Source organism: Manacus candei, unplaced genomic scaffold (genome assembly GCF_025592945.1).
Source record: "Manacus candei isolate 608988 ecotype Guabito, Panama unplaced genomic scaffold, ASM2559294v1 h1tg000015l, whole genome shotgun sequence".
Lineage (NCBI taxonomy): Eukaryota > Metazoa > Chordata > Aves > Passeriformes > Pipridae > Manacus > Manacus candei.
The window spans coordinates 17,107,858-17,125,000 of record NW_026138063.1 but is presented as its reverse complement, the minus strand read 5'-3'; the positions used below and the strand labels follow the sequence as shown (position 1 = coordinate 17,125,000).

The 17,143-nt window shown below is 39.1% G+C and overlaps 1 protein-coding gene across 5 annotated transcripts in view; it reads left to right on the top strand.

Moving 5' to 3' along the window:
• Window positions 1–17,143, top strand: part of NYAP2 (neuronal tyrosine-phosphorylated phosphoinositide-3-kinase adaptor 2) — a 135,471-nt gene that overhangs the window by 75,270 nt on the left and 43,058 nt on the right. For all 5 annotated transcript variants that reach the window (XM_051781433.1, XM_051781436.1, XM_051781434.1 and 2 more), the window contains one exon: window positions 3,666–4,763. In XM_051781433.1, coding sequence (XP_051637393.1) covers window positions 3,666–4,763 — 1,098 coding nt within the window. The remainder of the gene's footprint in view (window positions 1–3,665; window positions 4,764–17,143) is intronic.

Genomic DNA, 17,143 nt, shown 5'->3' with positions numbered 1-17,143 from the left:
AAATGTCAAGTACTTCAAGCAATCTTGCCTATTCCTCTCTGGAGATTGCCAAATAATCCCCTTTCATGGAGTATGGGATCTTGCCAGGGCTTCTGCATTCATGTACATCTATCTCTGGGAAATGTTGGTAATACAGAAACTGCACAAATACTCCCTGCTCCTTTCATTAGCTTTGCACAGCTCTGTTTAGCTGCAGGATTCCTGTTTTTTTCTCTATTGTTCCAGGCTGGAGCGGTAGCTCATGATCCATATTCCATTATAAGGTGTCCTGTAGAATTCAGCCCTTACCATGGACCTCTGTTTCAGAGTAGAAACCTTTGCTGAATAAACTGAAATGTCTTGCATCATTAACTTCTTAAACCTAATTCAATTTGCCTCCTGAATGTCCCCCTGCATCCAAGGGGAGTTCGTGGTAGATGTTGAACAGTTCCTCTGTTCCCAGTCATGATTAAATGATTCCTTTGTTATTTATCCATTTACCTGTGTGTTTTCTCTAGGAAGTCTTATACTTTGTGCAATATATGGGAGGTAGATACTTTTTTACCTTTTAAAGTTTATAAAATACTTAAAACATTTAGTTCAAAATTGCAATTTGAAAAGTCCAATTTGTCACAGAAGGAAAAAGATCTCAGTAACACGCCACCTCCTGGAAATAGATGGTTTCATAAAATTAACTATGGCAGAGGAAAAATTCTTTAGAAACAAAATGGAAAGTAAATCACTTTGTCACATTTTACTCTGTCTCATACAGCAAGATTGGGTCATTTGACCTTTTTGTTGATAATGTCACCAAGATATTTTAGGCTAATGCTGCATATCATGCAACAACAGATGAGGCTCTGTGTGTCACTTGGTACTTAGTTTCAACCCATGCAAAAATACAAGACTAAATGGCAGAATGTCAATCATTTTTCCTTGACATTTCTCATTTCCTCATTTGTAATGTAATGTAATTTGTAATGTTGTATATGCAAACTACAGCACCTCAGGACAGGTTTAGACCGTGTGGCAGAACTTAATCAGTTGGATAAAAAACTGTGAAAATGGAAGGAGGGAAGAGGAAAATATGCTTTTTCGAGCAATTTTTTTGAAAACACAGTACTTGTAACCACTTTTGGCTATTTTTCAATAAAAATATCAGCTAACACTATCCTTGAATGACCACTGACACAAGAGCATCCCAAGTTTTGATTATTTGTCTTTCCTTAACATCTCTGTAGATAAAGAGATGAAAGAGTGGGGATGTAGCTGTGAGGCAGAGCATGTTCTCAGTGGGACACCCGTGGCACAGAAGATGTAGAAACCAGCACACGGAACAGGGTGTTGAGGAGAGCAGAGGATGAGGAAATGTTTCTGTCTCAGGTATTCATTAAGGAGCATGAAGCACAGGGAACAGAAGACTGGGAGAAGCCTCTGTGTACAATTTTCAGATGTAGCCAAAATAGAGTTCAGGTCATATGCAACACATTCACAAATGATCAGACAGTTTGTGCCAGTCACTGACTCTCTTCATTTTAATGACAGCAATCTGAATAAGATTGCTTTTGACAGGGCTGTAAATCAGATTAACAGAGGTGTGGAGAGAGGATTGAGATCAAATTTATGTCAATAGAATATATACAAATATAATTTACAAATAACAGACTAAACGAAAAAGAAATAGTAATTTAGCTGCAAGCATGGCAAGAAAGATATGCTAGCATTGTCAAATACATCAGGAGTAGTATTTTCTGCAAAGCCCAAAAGATTCTGGTAGCCTACATCTCATTCCCAAAAGTCTAACCTAATACATTCAAGAAAATTAATTTGGGTTAATTAAAAAGACAAATTTAAAATGCATTAGGATATATCCACACAGTGAAAAAAATTATCAAGCTACCAAACACTCTTATCTGTGGTAGCTTTTGCATGTCCCTAGCCTGCTGCAAAGTGGAACACATTAATTAGAATCATCATGAAAGCATAATATAATTTTTCGAGTGTTATTTTGTTTCTTTTAATTCTGGAAAGATTTCTTTTTCTTTTTGCTTTGTTGTACCTTAGTTGTATGTTAAGCTTAAACAAATGCTGCTGATGAAGAGTGGTCTCATTACTTCATATATGTACATGTGCATATATGTACATTCGCAGCTCCATATTCCTAAACAAAACTTGTTTATCATCTGCCTGTACTGCTGTGCCTTCTGGGAATTGAACAGAGGTTATTTAGCAGATCAAAGCAGAATTGTGACAAAGTGACAACACTGTGTTTGAGTCCTCCTCTGATACCGACCAAGTCACCTTAGTAAGGTGCTTTAATGCAGGTCTCTGCCAGCCCTGGGCTAGAGTCCTCACAGGTACTGTCCTCAAAATACTGTCTTTGAGCTGGCAGAGCAGAGCCTCACTGCTGGCTTTCATAATATGTTTAAGGCTGTTTCTAAGAGAGGATTTTTGACTCCGTGAGTACTGCCTGCTTGGTTTAACATCAGACGTTTGCTGGCTGTTTGCTGATGGTTCAGCAGAAGGTGTCTGAAAATTTCTCTGAGCACTGAGTTCACAGTGGCAGATTTGGAGCAGTGAATTGCAAGGAACAACAAAGTTTGGAAAGGTGGGAAAGCTGCCATTCAGAACTGGCCTGTAGTATAGGAGTTTTTTGGGGTTGGTTTGTTCGTTTTGTTTCTTAATTGGGAAACTTACTAATGAGGTGTCAATCACTGTATAGGAATATAAACGAAGTTTAATGTATGCGGTAACTTTTGTTTCTGAATAAATTTGTTGAATCTGCATTGGCTAAAAACTAGCTTCACCTAAACATTTAATGAGACATTTTATTAACCCTAACATTTAATGAGATGTTTTATTAGCTCCTTATGCAAAGCGAACAAAATGCAATTTCCATGAATTTCTTTATTGTTTAATTCACAAAGGATAATTTCTAAGAAACCCTTGACCTCTCATTTCAAATCAGTTTCATCACAATGTTTTGATTTATAGTTTCAAAGACAAGGTTCCTATAAATAACCTGTGTGGAAAGGATCTGAATCTGAGACTTTGTTCCTCCTTGACTTTGTTGAAATCTTGTTAATAATGGGATAGATTCCAGATAAATTAGGATTATCTCAACAGTAGATTTTACAGTTTGTGTATGACTATTTCCTTTCTCTGTCAGTGCTGAGAGAATTGTTGTGCTTTGTGCAAGAAGTTACTATAATTATAAAGGTCTTGCTTCATCACTGTGTCACTTCAGAGTTACATCACTGTCATTCCAGTATGAATGTCCAGGATCTTAATTATTCTCTTGGGGCCAAAAGGAGTTCATTTTGAAACTTAGTGTTATGTCTTAAGCAACTCTTTGGATCTTTAAAATCCCACAGTGATATTTGAAAAGCATAATATTTAAAAATGGAAAGTCCCCTGTCCCAAAGAGTTTGGGAAAGAACAGATGTCTCGGAGGAAGGGAAGTGCTCACTAACTACTGGAGTGTCAGAGCATTCTGGGGGAACTCTAGGAGTGGTTTGAATATAGGGTTATTTTTATAATGTTCTAGTGATGTAATACCAGAGAAAACCAACAACAAGCTGGTCCTAGGAAATTCATTCCAGAATTATGACACTGTAATGGAAATCTTATGGTTGACAAAGTGTGTTACATGCTTCTGATTAGTTTATATTTTGTTCTGTTTTCAGTGTCAGCCAAACCAAGACCTCACAGTGATGAATACACAAAGAAGATTCCACCTCCTAAGCCGAAACGAAATCCAAACACTCAGCTAAGCACATCTTTTGATGAAACATATATCAAAAAGCATGGCCCTATGAAGACAACACTCACTAGGGATGCCTCTTTATCGCAGGTCAGCAGTCCTGCTCCTGACACAGAGGAAGAAGAGCCTGTTTATATTGAAATGGTTGGGAATATTCTCAGAGACTTCAAAAAAGATGAGGATGACCAAAGCGAAGCCGTCTATGAGGAGATGAAATACCCTATATTTGATGATGTAGGCCAAGATTCAAAATGTCAATGTGAATATGACCATCACACTTGTTCTTCTCAGTGTGCTACTCCCACAGTGCCTGACCTAGATTTCACCAAGTCTTCAGTGCCATCTACTCCCAAGGGCTTGCTTTGTGATATACCCCCACCATTTCCAAATCTGCTTTCTCACAGACCTCCACTGCTGGTGTTCCCACCAGCACCAGTGCAGTGTTCCCCAAATTCTGACGAGTCTCCTCTAACTCCACTAGAGGTCACAAAGCTTCCCGTTTTAGAAAATGTGTCTTACATCAAACAACAAGCTGGAGCTTCTCCATCTTCACTGCCACCTCATACACCAGGCCATCAAAAACTGGAGAAAGATCAGACAGTATCTCATGGAACTAGCACCCCTGGGCACACCTCCTCACCTCCTCATCCTTCTACCTTATACAGAACACAGTCTCCACATGGTTATCCTAAAAGTCACTCTGCCTCACCTTCTCCTGTCAGTATGGGTAGGTCTCTCACCCCCTTAAGCCTCAAAAGACCTCCACCTTATGACTCTGTACATTCAGGAAGTCTCTCAAGAAGCTCCCCATCAGTGCCTCATTCTACAGCCAGAAACACATTGCAAGAAGGAGGAAAGATGGTAAATGCCTCTGTCAGTACCTACGGGTCATCCTGTCAGAGTGGTTCCCGTTCTCGGACACCCACCAGTCCTCTGGAGGAACTAACCAGCCTCTTCACCTCAGGACGAAGTCTCCTGAGGAAGTCCTCCAGTGGCAGAAGATCTAAGGAGCCTGCAGAAAGTAAGTCCTTGGTGTAATTTTTCCTCATTTTTCTTTTTACAATATATCTTTCATTAGATGTGTTAAATATGTTATATATATTAGATATCTCAGAAGTCTGAATTATATAAATTTCTTGTAACAAAAAGAAAAATTATTATTGTCAAAATTGCTTTAGTCTTCATATTGTTATATTTTTAAGGTTTTTAAGTATGCATACTGCACTGCAGAAGTACAGCTCATGACTTGGTCTTGCAAAAGAAATCAATTTTCATTAATTTTCCACAAATGTAACGTTTCCATGTGAGTTGGGATCTTCCTACCATGCCACATCCTTCCTTTCTTGATGGATGCTAGGACACAGTCATTGTCCAAGCAGTTTGTAGCAAAATAAGCAAACAGTCCTTGTTTGGTTTTTTTTTTGCCAAGATCCAGTGATCACCCTTAACTTGACCAGTGATCCCAGCAAGGATGATACCAACCAGAGGTACCAGTTTAACTTTGGTTAAGCCTTGGTCAAAGGCTGGAGTCGATGATCTTGGAGGTCTCTTCCAACCTAAATGATTCTGTGATTCTTTGTAAACCATTCCTCTCCTTCCCACTGCCTCCTTCTGTGCTGTGACACAGAGTATCTCTTTCAGCTGGGCTAGTGGGACTGGTTGGGAGGTTGCGCTGTGAATTGATCTGAAAACCAACACGATCTATAACACACACAACCTATAAACCCACACACAGAGAAAAGCACAGGAGGAAATTGTGCAGGAAAACCTTAAGCCAATATTGACTTGTCATATGCTGTATCATAAAATCACTGCCCCACATACATTCAGGTTTACAACATGTTCACTTCTGAGCTAGTGAAATGTGGAAACTCCTAACAATATCAAGAGCAGTCCCACAGGTGTGTGAATGCAGAACCTGGCACCTGTATTTCTGTTGCAAAAACTTTCCTATTCAGTGGTGCCAGTGTCCCACAGGGGAAGGTCACCCTAGCACCTCTTGTCAGAGTGCAAAGTGGGCTCAGGATGCTTTCTCTTCCAGCTTCAGCAAAATCAGTTTATGACTCTGAAATCTTGTCACCTGCCTAAAGGAAAAACTCTCTTAGGAGAAAAGGTGATCTCATGTTTGTGTAGGTACTATATTATGCCTATTTGGCAGCTGTAACATATTAAATATGATATGATAAGCTACTCTAGTTTATACCTGATAAAGGAAGGTACTCTGGTTTCCAGGCTACTGTATCACTACTGAAGAGAAGTGAATTCCACACTGCCTTTCAAGTTGTGTTTCTGCCTCTCTCTTACATTACTCATTGCAATGTGGTCACATCACTTTGGGACACGGTCAGGGGGCTCAAAAGAACACCCCCTCTGGGTTTCCATGGCAGAGGTTGTTTACCTTGCACCTCTGCAGCTTAGTGAGTACATGCCAGTGTGTAAGTATCAGGGAACTTGGTGGCAATGGGGTGGGTTGGCCTACAGCATTCCTCCTGACTCATGGACTCTGCTGCCCCAGCCTCAGCAGTATTATTCTTACTTATCTCTGTGGACTTCAGGAATAATGACTCTGAAATCAGAAGGTGGAGGTGAGAATGGACTTAGCAAAATATTGAGAATACTACTTGGCACAGCAGTTTGCTTAATTTGGCTTTAATATTTTCATGCCTGCAACCATTAATCCTGCTTTATGAATATCTCAGCTCCATGGGTTTCATTAATTGATTGCAGTAGTAAAAATTCAGTAATGCCAGATTTGTGTGCTGGATGGGAGCAAGTTTGTGTCTAAAAGGCAAGATGATTCTTGTAATTGTGAGGGATGTGATGTGACATTTTTAAATAATTTCAGCGAAGCGTTAGAGAAATTTTGGCAAAGGGCATGTAATATTGAACATTATTAAACATGCTTCTTATTCAGAAGTGAGCAGAAATCCCCTGTAAACCCCATGCTACACCAGATCTACCAAGTGAGCTTTATAAGAAGGTTTTATGCTCATCAATGTAAGTAGGTTTGGAAACTGTAGAAATTCCTGCAATGAAGAAGTCCTGGGACATTTCAGCATATCTGTGCTGCTGTCTCATATCTACCTCCAGAAAGACATTTTCTATATTTCATTTGACTGAAATTGAATGCAAACGTTTCGAGAGACTTTTCACTAATAAATTTAGACTAAATCTTGCCCTGCAGATCTGTACCAAGAGCAGCTTTCTTGGCCTCTCAAGGAACATTCTGTTTGCTCCTTAGGAAGTAGAAATGTGTTCCTTATTGGTTACAAACAGTAAGACAGCAGAGATATGAAATGGAAACTATGTTCATTTACTTTAAGAAAAACACATTTGTGCTATAAATAGACACCAGTGGTGAAAAGACTCTGGAGTGCAGCTGTGTTGAGTAAATGAACAGACTGCCCACCTAATCCGATTGTAATTTGTCTGGTATTTACAGTATGACTTAATCCTGTGGGATTACTGCCCTGAGCAAGAACCAGGTTTGTCTTCAGATATTACAGAGGTAGAAGACGCTCTAAGATTTATAGAAAAGACATATAGGTCTAACATTTTATGTCTTGAAATGATCCACCATAAAGAATCTAAATTGGGGGATTTGAACATAGAATTTGACCAGACTGTCACATTTACATGTCATGATTATACATAGTGATAGCAGGGGAGGCTGGACTACTCATACAATATGTTAATGAAACCTTGCTCTTGCAAATCACACTGGAAGCCTAAGGCATTCATACCATTCTGGGTTAGGTTTTTAAAGCAGTGGGAGAGCAAATACATAGAGTAGGACTAACTGGGACTGCCATGGTTTTATAATTGTCATGGCAGTGTAATTTGCTCTCAGCATACAGAAATATTTCCAGAATCTAGAGGATAATAAACACACACACAAAAAAGAAGGTATATTACTATTATAAAGTCATGCTAGGAAATTAAGAATATTTGCCTCTAAAATATAAAATTATTCTGACCACATCTCAAGCAATTTTCTCATTGAATCCTCCAAAACTCAACCCTCTGTGACTCGTCTGAAGCTCCCACTACCATATGCTAGTATTAAAAAAAAAGCACAAAAATAAATTTTGTATTCAGCTGAGTGCATTTGGAAAATGTTGCAGCAATTACAGAGATAATTCTCTCCTCTTTATTGTTAGTACAACTGACTTTGTAGAAGTTTGGCATCTGAGTCCAAACTCCAAATGTATTTGCTGGCTTTTAATTTTGTAGCATTTTTGAGTGGGGTTTTTTTTTTAGGAGGTGGGACTGTACGAAGATTATTTCCAGTCAACAGCTCTAATATACAAGCAAACCTGTCCTTTTAGTTTTTCTGTATTATTTTATTCACTCTTCTACCATTTTTGCCCTTTTATCCCCCTCCATTTTATTTCTTTAGAGTTCTTTTGTGTTAGTGAGAAATTGGGATCAATCATTAATACTAAGGAGTCTGTCACCTAAGGGCCACATTTTCTGAGGGTATGAGCTTCCATTGAAGCTCCAGACATGTTGCTGAACACACTCAGCATCCACTGGCTGCTGCTGCTGTGATGTATCTGGATTTTATAAGCAGCTCACTTATTGTGCTGTGTTCTACTAAAAATCCTCTCGTGTGCTCTTAGCATCTTAAATATGCATTACAGCACAATTATGAAAGTGTGGAGAAAAGAACAAAGAAAAGTAAATTGTAAGGCCAAATCAGAAGTTAAAAAAAATTTGGTGCAAGATGATAAAAAAGAAAGGCAGAAAGATGGAGAGAGCCCTACAGAAAACTGAAGAAAGGTGTAGGACATGAAAAATGTGAAAGAGTGGAAAAGATAGATACTATTAATTGTCACTGACTGTTCCTTAACCCTTCTTGCCTTTGTGTGGGATAGCATTGGTAGTGTGCCCTAACACTTGGCTGACCTCTGTGAAATATAACTTCAGTCCTCAAAGGTCAGAAGGAAACAATTTAAAGGGTACCAACACTGCCAGGTGTCCTTTTCTGATGTGGTTGGAAGGTGTTTAGGTATGACCACTCAGTCCAGCTGTGTTGAATGACACATTCCCTTTGTTGTTACTGTGAACACTGAGTGCCTGTGTTACCTGTGTCCTTCAGTAAAGAGGGAACTATGGAGGGAGAGGGAGGGAATGGTCTTGAGGTTTTCTGCAGCTGTATTTGCTACTGTCTTTTCTGCACCATAGAAACACACTGTACTCCATGGTAATACAGCACTGGAGTCATGTGCCTAAGGCTACCCACATCCTAAAGAGAAGCTGCTGTGCATCTGCACTGCAATGCCTCTAAGGCTGTGTGTGGCTTCAAGGCTCTCTGTGGGAGATGCTCCTGTAAACCCTTGTTAGGACCAGCCTTTCTTTTCGTGTATCGGTTGTTTCCTTTTTTTAAGGCTTCAGTTTCCTCATAATTTCCTGGGAACTTCATGCCAGTTTCTAGCAAGTATTGCAGATATTCATCGTAACTGCACAACAGAATAGGAACCTCAGCTGTGTGCCCTAGTCAGCTGTGTGTCTGTGCTTGAGGTGCGAGATCAGGACACACTGCACACAGCAGCTGGTGGGTTTTTTTTTCCTAAGCTGCTCTGCAAGACTTTGGAGCTGCTTTGGCTTTTGTCTACAGAGTTTCACTCTTCAGCTTCTAGTCACATATAGGGAGGAAGTTTGTAAACGCGCTACTTTGCAAAAGCAGTTAAAGTGATTGAAAATTGGCATAATTATTAACATTTCCTGTTCTTGGCTGGTACACACTGAATTAGGAATCTAAACCTGTCAGGTAATGGGAGAAGGGGAGGGGTGCTGAAGTGACTCACTTGCTACAAACGAGCTCAGTTTGATTTCAAGAGGCTGAGACTTAGAGTGGGATATTCTACTTTTTATTTGTGGTTTGGTTTGGTTTAATGCTGCTGCTTTCCAGGAAGTGGGAAAGCCCATACCATAGAAGTTGTGGATGTCTCACCCCTGAAAATGTTCAAGGCCAGGTTGGATGGGACCCTGAGCAACCTGATCTAGTGAATGACATCCCTGCCCATGGCAGGGAGGTTGCAGTTAGATGATCTTTAAGGTACCTTCCAACTCAGGCCATTCTGTGATCCTAAAGAAACTTCTGATTTCTTGTTAGGTAGAACAATATGTTGGAAAAGAGAGTTTGGGAAATGTATCAAGTGAAAATGCACTCCATGTAGGCCCATATAACCTTTATCTTTGTGTATTAAGCCCAGGATGAGGGACACAGACAGGGCAGGATTTCAGCTTATGCGTTTTTAACAGAGTTCAGATGAGAAATGCTGGCCTAAGAAGAATGAATTTTGGATTCCATTGTATGCCTACCTTCTCATTTGCTTTTCTGCTCAGCCTCTGGTATTCTGAGGAGGAAGAGCTTGTCTACAAGACTAGGCTGGCCAGAAAAACCATTATAGATACTTCATTGCATACCATTGCCCAACTACTGCACAGCTGAGTCAGTACTAGAGACTAAAATTTAAATGCCTTTATAATTTCTAACCTCTAGGTTAATATTTTTTTCCATGTTTTTATCTAAAGGGATGTCAGCTCCATTCTCCATCCCTTTTAGGCATTGTAGCAATTGATTGCATGCAGTATGAATGCTATGTTCAGTCCAGTCCAGCTTTTCAGAAATAATACTGAATAACTGAAGTTACTCCTGAACCTTTGAGCCAGAGGTGAACTGACTTCTCCACACAGGAGAAGCAGCCATTTTCCTAGAAGTTAGCTTTTGTAATCTGATGAACCATGATATGTATGGGATTAAATGAGATGATCACAGCAGTCACATCTCATTTGACAGTCCTGAAATCAGGCCTGAAAGCAAACACTTAGTGGGAGTAGGGAAAAGTGCCAGAGGAAAAGGTAAGAGAACACCAGCATTGAAGAGAATTACACACTTTCACCACTGCAAGGATATGATCTTACCACAGTTAATTGCATTTAGCTAAACCTAAAGAAGGCTCTGTCATTGCCCATCAATTACTATCTATCAAGATATAAGCAGGTAAGGAGTTGCAGCATCAGAAGTACTTTCTTCAGGTGCTCACCAGTGAATGTATATTCAGGGCAAGAGCTGTGTACACCTGCACTTGCAAAGATTGTGAGCTGCCTGGCCTGCTGGTATGAGTTAGGTCTCTACAGCTCTGTCCTTCACAAAGGGTCATGTCTGTCGGGGAGCGTGTGATTTTGTGAAGACAGCACTGAACATAATTTAAATGTACACATGTGGTTGACCAAATGTCAGCATCCTTCAGGAGCTACATTTTTGGGTAGAAAACGACATTCATTTTGCCATTGAATGGTCTTTGCTGCTTCAGCTGTGCCTCCTGTTGTCCTTCACCAGCAGTCCTTAGATCCCTAGTGAGAGGAGGTACGCCCTGGACTAAATATTTGGTTTGGATCCTCTAGCCTGGCCAACTGGAGGCTTTTCTTGAATCTGATGTGTGTTCCCCAATTAACAACCACAGGAAATAACTGGAAAGAAAAATCATAATTTGTCAGCAAGGTCTTTCAGCTAAGCCCACAAAATGTTGAATATGAAATCAACATTTCACCCAGATTTACTCTAAGTGAGAAGCAGTGAGCTACGCAGCAAAAGTACCAGGAGGAAATGTGGGAAAGCATTCGTGGCAGCTCTGTGGCAGCTTGCACATCCCTAGGTGCTAATTCTGTGCTGTAGCTACACCACTGCTGCCCCATTTTGCATTGCACACCAGTAATTCCATTCTTTCTCGACACCAAGGATAATTCCAGGTTTGAGAACTTGTTTTCAATGGATAAATCAATAGGCACCTGTTCCCTGACTAAAATGCATGCTATGTTGATAGTTGCCTTGCTGCTTTCACAGAAAAACCAGCATGTGTATTTTAAAGGCTTTTAGTCGTTCAAGTCACTGATGGTGGGATGTTCCCTCCATTTTTAAGATGAAGGAATGCTTTTGTTAAATGCAGTTATTAAAACAGAAAACAAGCTTTTTGAGATTATACAAAATACTTTTGCTAATTGGTACCATGACATCGTCTCCTCTTCTAATTCAGCAATTTAGGCTTATCAGGAAATCAGGTCCTCCCGGGATTGTGACGATATACAGAAGCATTGAAGAAGACATAATTTCATAAATAATTGCTCTGGTTTTTCTGGAAACAGCTGCTGTTTCTGATTGATGTATACAGATTTATTTATTCCTTCTGTTTATACTACTTGACTGTAATATATATTCTTTTTCTGAAGAAGAAATAAAATTGTAAGGGGTAAAAAAGAAAAATTAATAGAGATAAAGCTATTCTCTCTTTGTTATATTTCAAGTAAAAGTTGATTTCAGGTAAAGAACTGAAATAGACATTTTCTCTTTATGTTTAATGTACAGTAAGATGTGAGATGTCTGAGAGTTGTTAAAAATAGAGGGGGAAAAATGCCTTAAATTCACTTACTGGAACCTACTTCACTGTGTTGTGAATAAGCAAAGTGGCATGTGCTGCACTTAAGGACGTGGATAATGATAATAGGTTCTCAGTTTTAAGTGCCATTGATTTTTTCCCCCTCCCCTGAACAGAGCTTTCTAAGCCAGAGAAATATCTTGACCTTTAGACCAAATCCTCAGCACTTATAAATCACTGCTTTTTATTTGAAATCGTGAGAGGTACTCCAGTTTATACCATCTGTGTCTCTGGCTTCAAGAAAATAAATGCATCCTTTGTGACTAGAACAGCTTGTATTCAAAATGGTGTAGTGATACAGCAGGACAGTGAATCAGAGAGTTTATTGCCTTTTTGTTTCAAACAGGACCACACAATTTATGACCAATTTATGGGTGCTCAGCCTTAATGGTAAGAAATGCTTAATGTGGTGATGTTTGCCATAAGCATATATTAACTTCAAAAAAACCCTGCTAAATACAATTTCTTAAATTTTCCCACTATGCTTTTTTAGGGGAGGTGGTGTCAGTGTAGGGTATCAAATCCTCCTATTGTGAAAGAAATATGGAGGTAAAAAAAGAGGATAGGAATGGAATTACTTTGATTTGATAGAATGGTGCAGGGTTATTTATGTAGCTTCCACTGAGGAAGTTGGTGCAGATGCCCTGGATGAAGCACAGCCAGGATGGCAGTGCCAGTGGTTTGAGAGGACAAGCTGCTCAGTCTTTTAGAACTTGTCTTTACAACCGAATACTGTACCCTGAAGTGCATCTTTTTCTTAATTAAGAGTTAGATTTTCTTTGCATTAGGATTCAAGTGAATTTTTGTTTGTTAAGTCTTGAAAGTAAAACCAGAGATTATTGGTAGGAAGGCCTTTGTTTGTTTTTAAGAAGCTCCATGTTCATACAGCACTTTGAACCCCATTTGACATGTTCCACAGATAGGTGTATAGAGATAGTACTTAAGTTTCTTTGCTTAAACTGAATCACAGGGAAGGAGATCACAGTGTTGTTTAGGAAAATTAATCAAAATCCCACAGACCTCACCACCACTACCAAAATAAGGACTGTGAACTTTAGGATGGTGCAAGTTTCAAACACAGCAGAACATAACAATTTCCCCAAAATTATTAATGAGAGGAAAAAAAATAATTTTGCAAACAAAACTCACAGTTTTTTTCTCTAGGAACTGGAATACCTACATCATATCTAGAGGAGCTGCTTGAGATCACTGTTAAATGAAACAGTTTTGCAATCTTATGATCTAAAACCTGATTCAGTGATCTCTTGAGCTGCTGTCATTGCATCTTTACAAGAGATGGAGTTTAATTAATGCCTTATCTGCACTTACAGTGACACAACTATAGCTGTAGAACCTCTTGAGTTCTTTGAGGGGAATAATGGAAAGAACAAGGCTTCTTCCTTCCATTCCAAAACCCTCCAATATTTCTGACTGCTGTTTCTCCTCTTGATATTTCTTAAAATGCCTTTATCTTACTGATCCATGTAACAAACACTGGCAATTTCTTGGGCTAAGTAGTTGATATTTCCGTTTTTAAAGAACATACTTTGTCTGGCATGACTGATTTGATTCCTGGGTGAGCAAGCTCAATTTTTAAACCCCGTCACTAAAAACCCAATCCAAAAGTCCTTGAAGTATGAGATAAGATATATGTTAAGGGATCCAATTATAAATTATGGCAAGAGGGGTCCTCTCCTTGTCTTAGGCTGCTGTTCCTTGCAGAATCACTCTGCACTTAGGTTTCTTGAATGTAACAGTGAATAATACAGAGTGGCTGAACGACCACATGATATGCTACACATTTTTGTCAGTGCATTTTCTAATCTGCCCATAGAATCATTAAGGTTGGAAAAGATCTTTAGGATCATTGAGTTCAACCTTTGACCAAACAGCACTAAGTTTTGACCAAACCAGCACTAAGTGTCATGTCCAGTCATTTCTTGAACCCTTTCAGGAATGATGGTTCCATCACTTCCCTGGGCAGTCTGTTCAAGTTCTTGACAACTCTTTCAATGAAGAAATTATTCCTGATGTGCAACCTGAACCTTCCCTGGTGTAGCTTGAGGTCATTTCCTCTTTTTCTTTTGCTAGTTGCCTGGAAGAAGAGATAATATTCTGAAAAACAGTCTTAGACCAGTCTTAGACTCTTAATGGAGAAAAGGTGGATATGTTTCTCCTTAAGTTTCTCTAAATCTTCCAGGATTTCATCAGTAACAAGAAAATCAAAGAGTTAAAAATAGCTTTATTTGGGTTATACATGTAAATGATTCAAACATCAAACGATGAAATTGCTGGGATGTACAAACGTGCAAGGTATAGATAAGGTGAAAAGTACAGGAATGTTGAGGAAATAATTGTCAGGATAATCATGCATATTAAAAAATTAGGTTCCTTTACATTGGATTTGATGTGAAGGTTCACATTCCTTTTACTCCTCTGAACAGAATTATCCATCCCTAATAATTATTTTATTGTTAAAACAGTAACATGCAATTAGCACTTTATCTGGCATTTAAGAATGAGTAAGGAGAACTATTGTTCTTGTAACTACTCATCTGAAAGAAAGAAACTGTGTGTTTAATTTTACTGGAGATAGCAATTACTTTATTTTTGTCTTTGAATTCGTGATTCAAAAAGTACCTCCCTTCAGGAAATCTATAGCTATTTTACTGCTCTGGCAGTATTTGTGTAATTTGTATGTAGTTTGTGTGTGCTGTAACACATACAGAGACCCTTGTCCCAGCCACACAAGCTGCTCTGCTCACTTGTGAAGGCAATAATAGTAAGGCCTTACAAGCACAGGCATCAGCCAGAGCTGTACAAGGCCATCTGCAATTCTGCTTATTTCCTCAGGATCGGAAGTCTGTGCTGGCACAGCTTCACAGTTGCTTTGCTAGCAAGGGTAAAACCAGTTCACAAAATGAGACCTCTAATTAGAAAGTGGGGAGGGCCTAAAATAATTAACTTGTTAAAAGGCATAGAAAGCCAGAATGACATAAAGGTTTTATTCTGTGACTGGAAGGAACCCTGAGCTTTAACTTGCAGAGTAAAAAGTGCCTGGGACCCTGACCCAGCCAGGCTTGGCACAGAGGCTGCACAGAAAAGTTCATGTGCTTGTGTCTGGCTCTGTAAAACAGAGAGCAGAATTCAGCTGAGGCCAGTGTTGAGACAACGTCAGGATTCTCTTTTACAGGTAATGTGTTGCGGTAGAAGGGGAGCTGTACAAATGGGATGTGTGTTCCAATAATAAAAGGTAAATTTTCTAGTTCATTAATGAAGCCAATAAAGAGAAATACATTAATACATTTTTTTTTTTAAAAGTAATTAAATATATATATAAAATAGTCAGGAAATAATTCATTTTCACACCAACTTTGTGATTGATTTTTTTATGTGAACATATGAAAGTGAGGGTTTCTGTCTCCAGTTTTCACAACTATCTTTGCATTTTCTAACATTTACTACTGAATCTGGAGGAAGACATACAATTTAGAAGAAATGAAAGTGGTCAAACAGCGGAAAAACCATATGTTCAAGCTGCTGAAATAGTTCAAGGGCTGTTTCTCTGCAGAAAACTTAACAAAAAAATATTGACAAGTTTAATATAGTCAGAACTACTATGAAAGATGGATGTTTCTGAACTGAAGCTTTGAAACATAAGGTCATGAACTTTCCACGAGAACATTTTTCTTGAAGTGTCTATATACTTTAGCTCTTTCAACTCATTCTTACCCTCTCATTTCTTGCCATACTCTGCTAGGACATGTGCAGGACCTATCAAACCATCATGTCCTCAGCGAAACATGAAGGGCGTGTTTTAAGAACCTGAATAACAGAATGAACATGCAGTGAACAGGGCTGAGACGAAAAGCCTTTAAGAAAGAATGGGCACCATCTTCTCTTCAGATTGAATGCCTAGTAGCAGTTGGGCAACTTTTTGCAGTCACTGACTTCCACGGTGTCATTGCATGGTTCATCTAACACTGTTTTCTTTGATCAGTGTGGAGTTTAGGGTGGCAGTATGTTCTTGTGTGCATACATGTGTTGCTAAGTAGTCCAAGGCTCATGTCAGTGATACCAGAGTTTCACAAGACTGCCACATTCAGACTTCTCAAACTAGTCCTCTTCCTTCTTCTCCTACTTAAATCCTATTTGCTTCAGACAGTCACAGACCATGTTCTTACCCACCTATGGATCTGAAATATATGTGCACAAATTTAGGTGCTTGACTGAAAGGGCAGCCTGGATAATCAGCAGGAGATCTGGATGTACAAACTAGGTAAGAGAAATGTTTGCAGCTCACCAGGATCAGCTGTGCTGTACATTCATATGAATCAGCATGGCTGGCTAGCCTCTAGTAATAACTGCTGGAAGGAAAACCCTTCCTCTGTTGAAGTCAATGGTAGAATTCCCTTTTACTTCCTGTAATTAGGCTTTTGCCCAAACAGGCTCTGGAGGACACTGGCTTGTGATGAGGTTCTTCTAAGTGCAAGTCACCAATTTCTAGGATTCCCAGCTCTGAAAGGAAAATAAAATAAAAAGTGCAGTGAGAGCAGAGAATAAAGTGTTCTGCTTAATTATGTAATGGTGACTGGTCTGAGTTAAATAGAAAACTTGTTTGTAGAGTGCCAATAGAGTGCCATCCTTGTCAAAGTTTTAATGTTTGGTTAATGTTTGATTTAATTTTGAGAGTTCCAGGACATCGCTTTTATTCGTTTTAGTAGCGCATCTGTACAGTACATATCTTCCAGATGTGGCTTTTTCAGTCAGATGATGAGGCTGTGGGGTGATTTGCAGCAGAATAGGCACACTTGAAAGATCAAGAATGGTATTGGAAGAAATCATTAAGGAATAATGATGGCCCCATTGGAAATAGGATGTATTATATTGTCATCACTTCTGTAATATGTATGTAAAATATATATGATCATCTTGGATCAGTCACAGAAACTTAGAATTG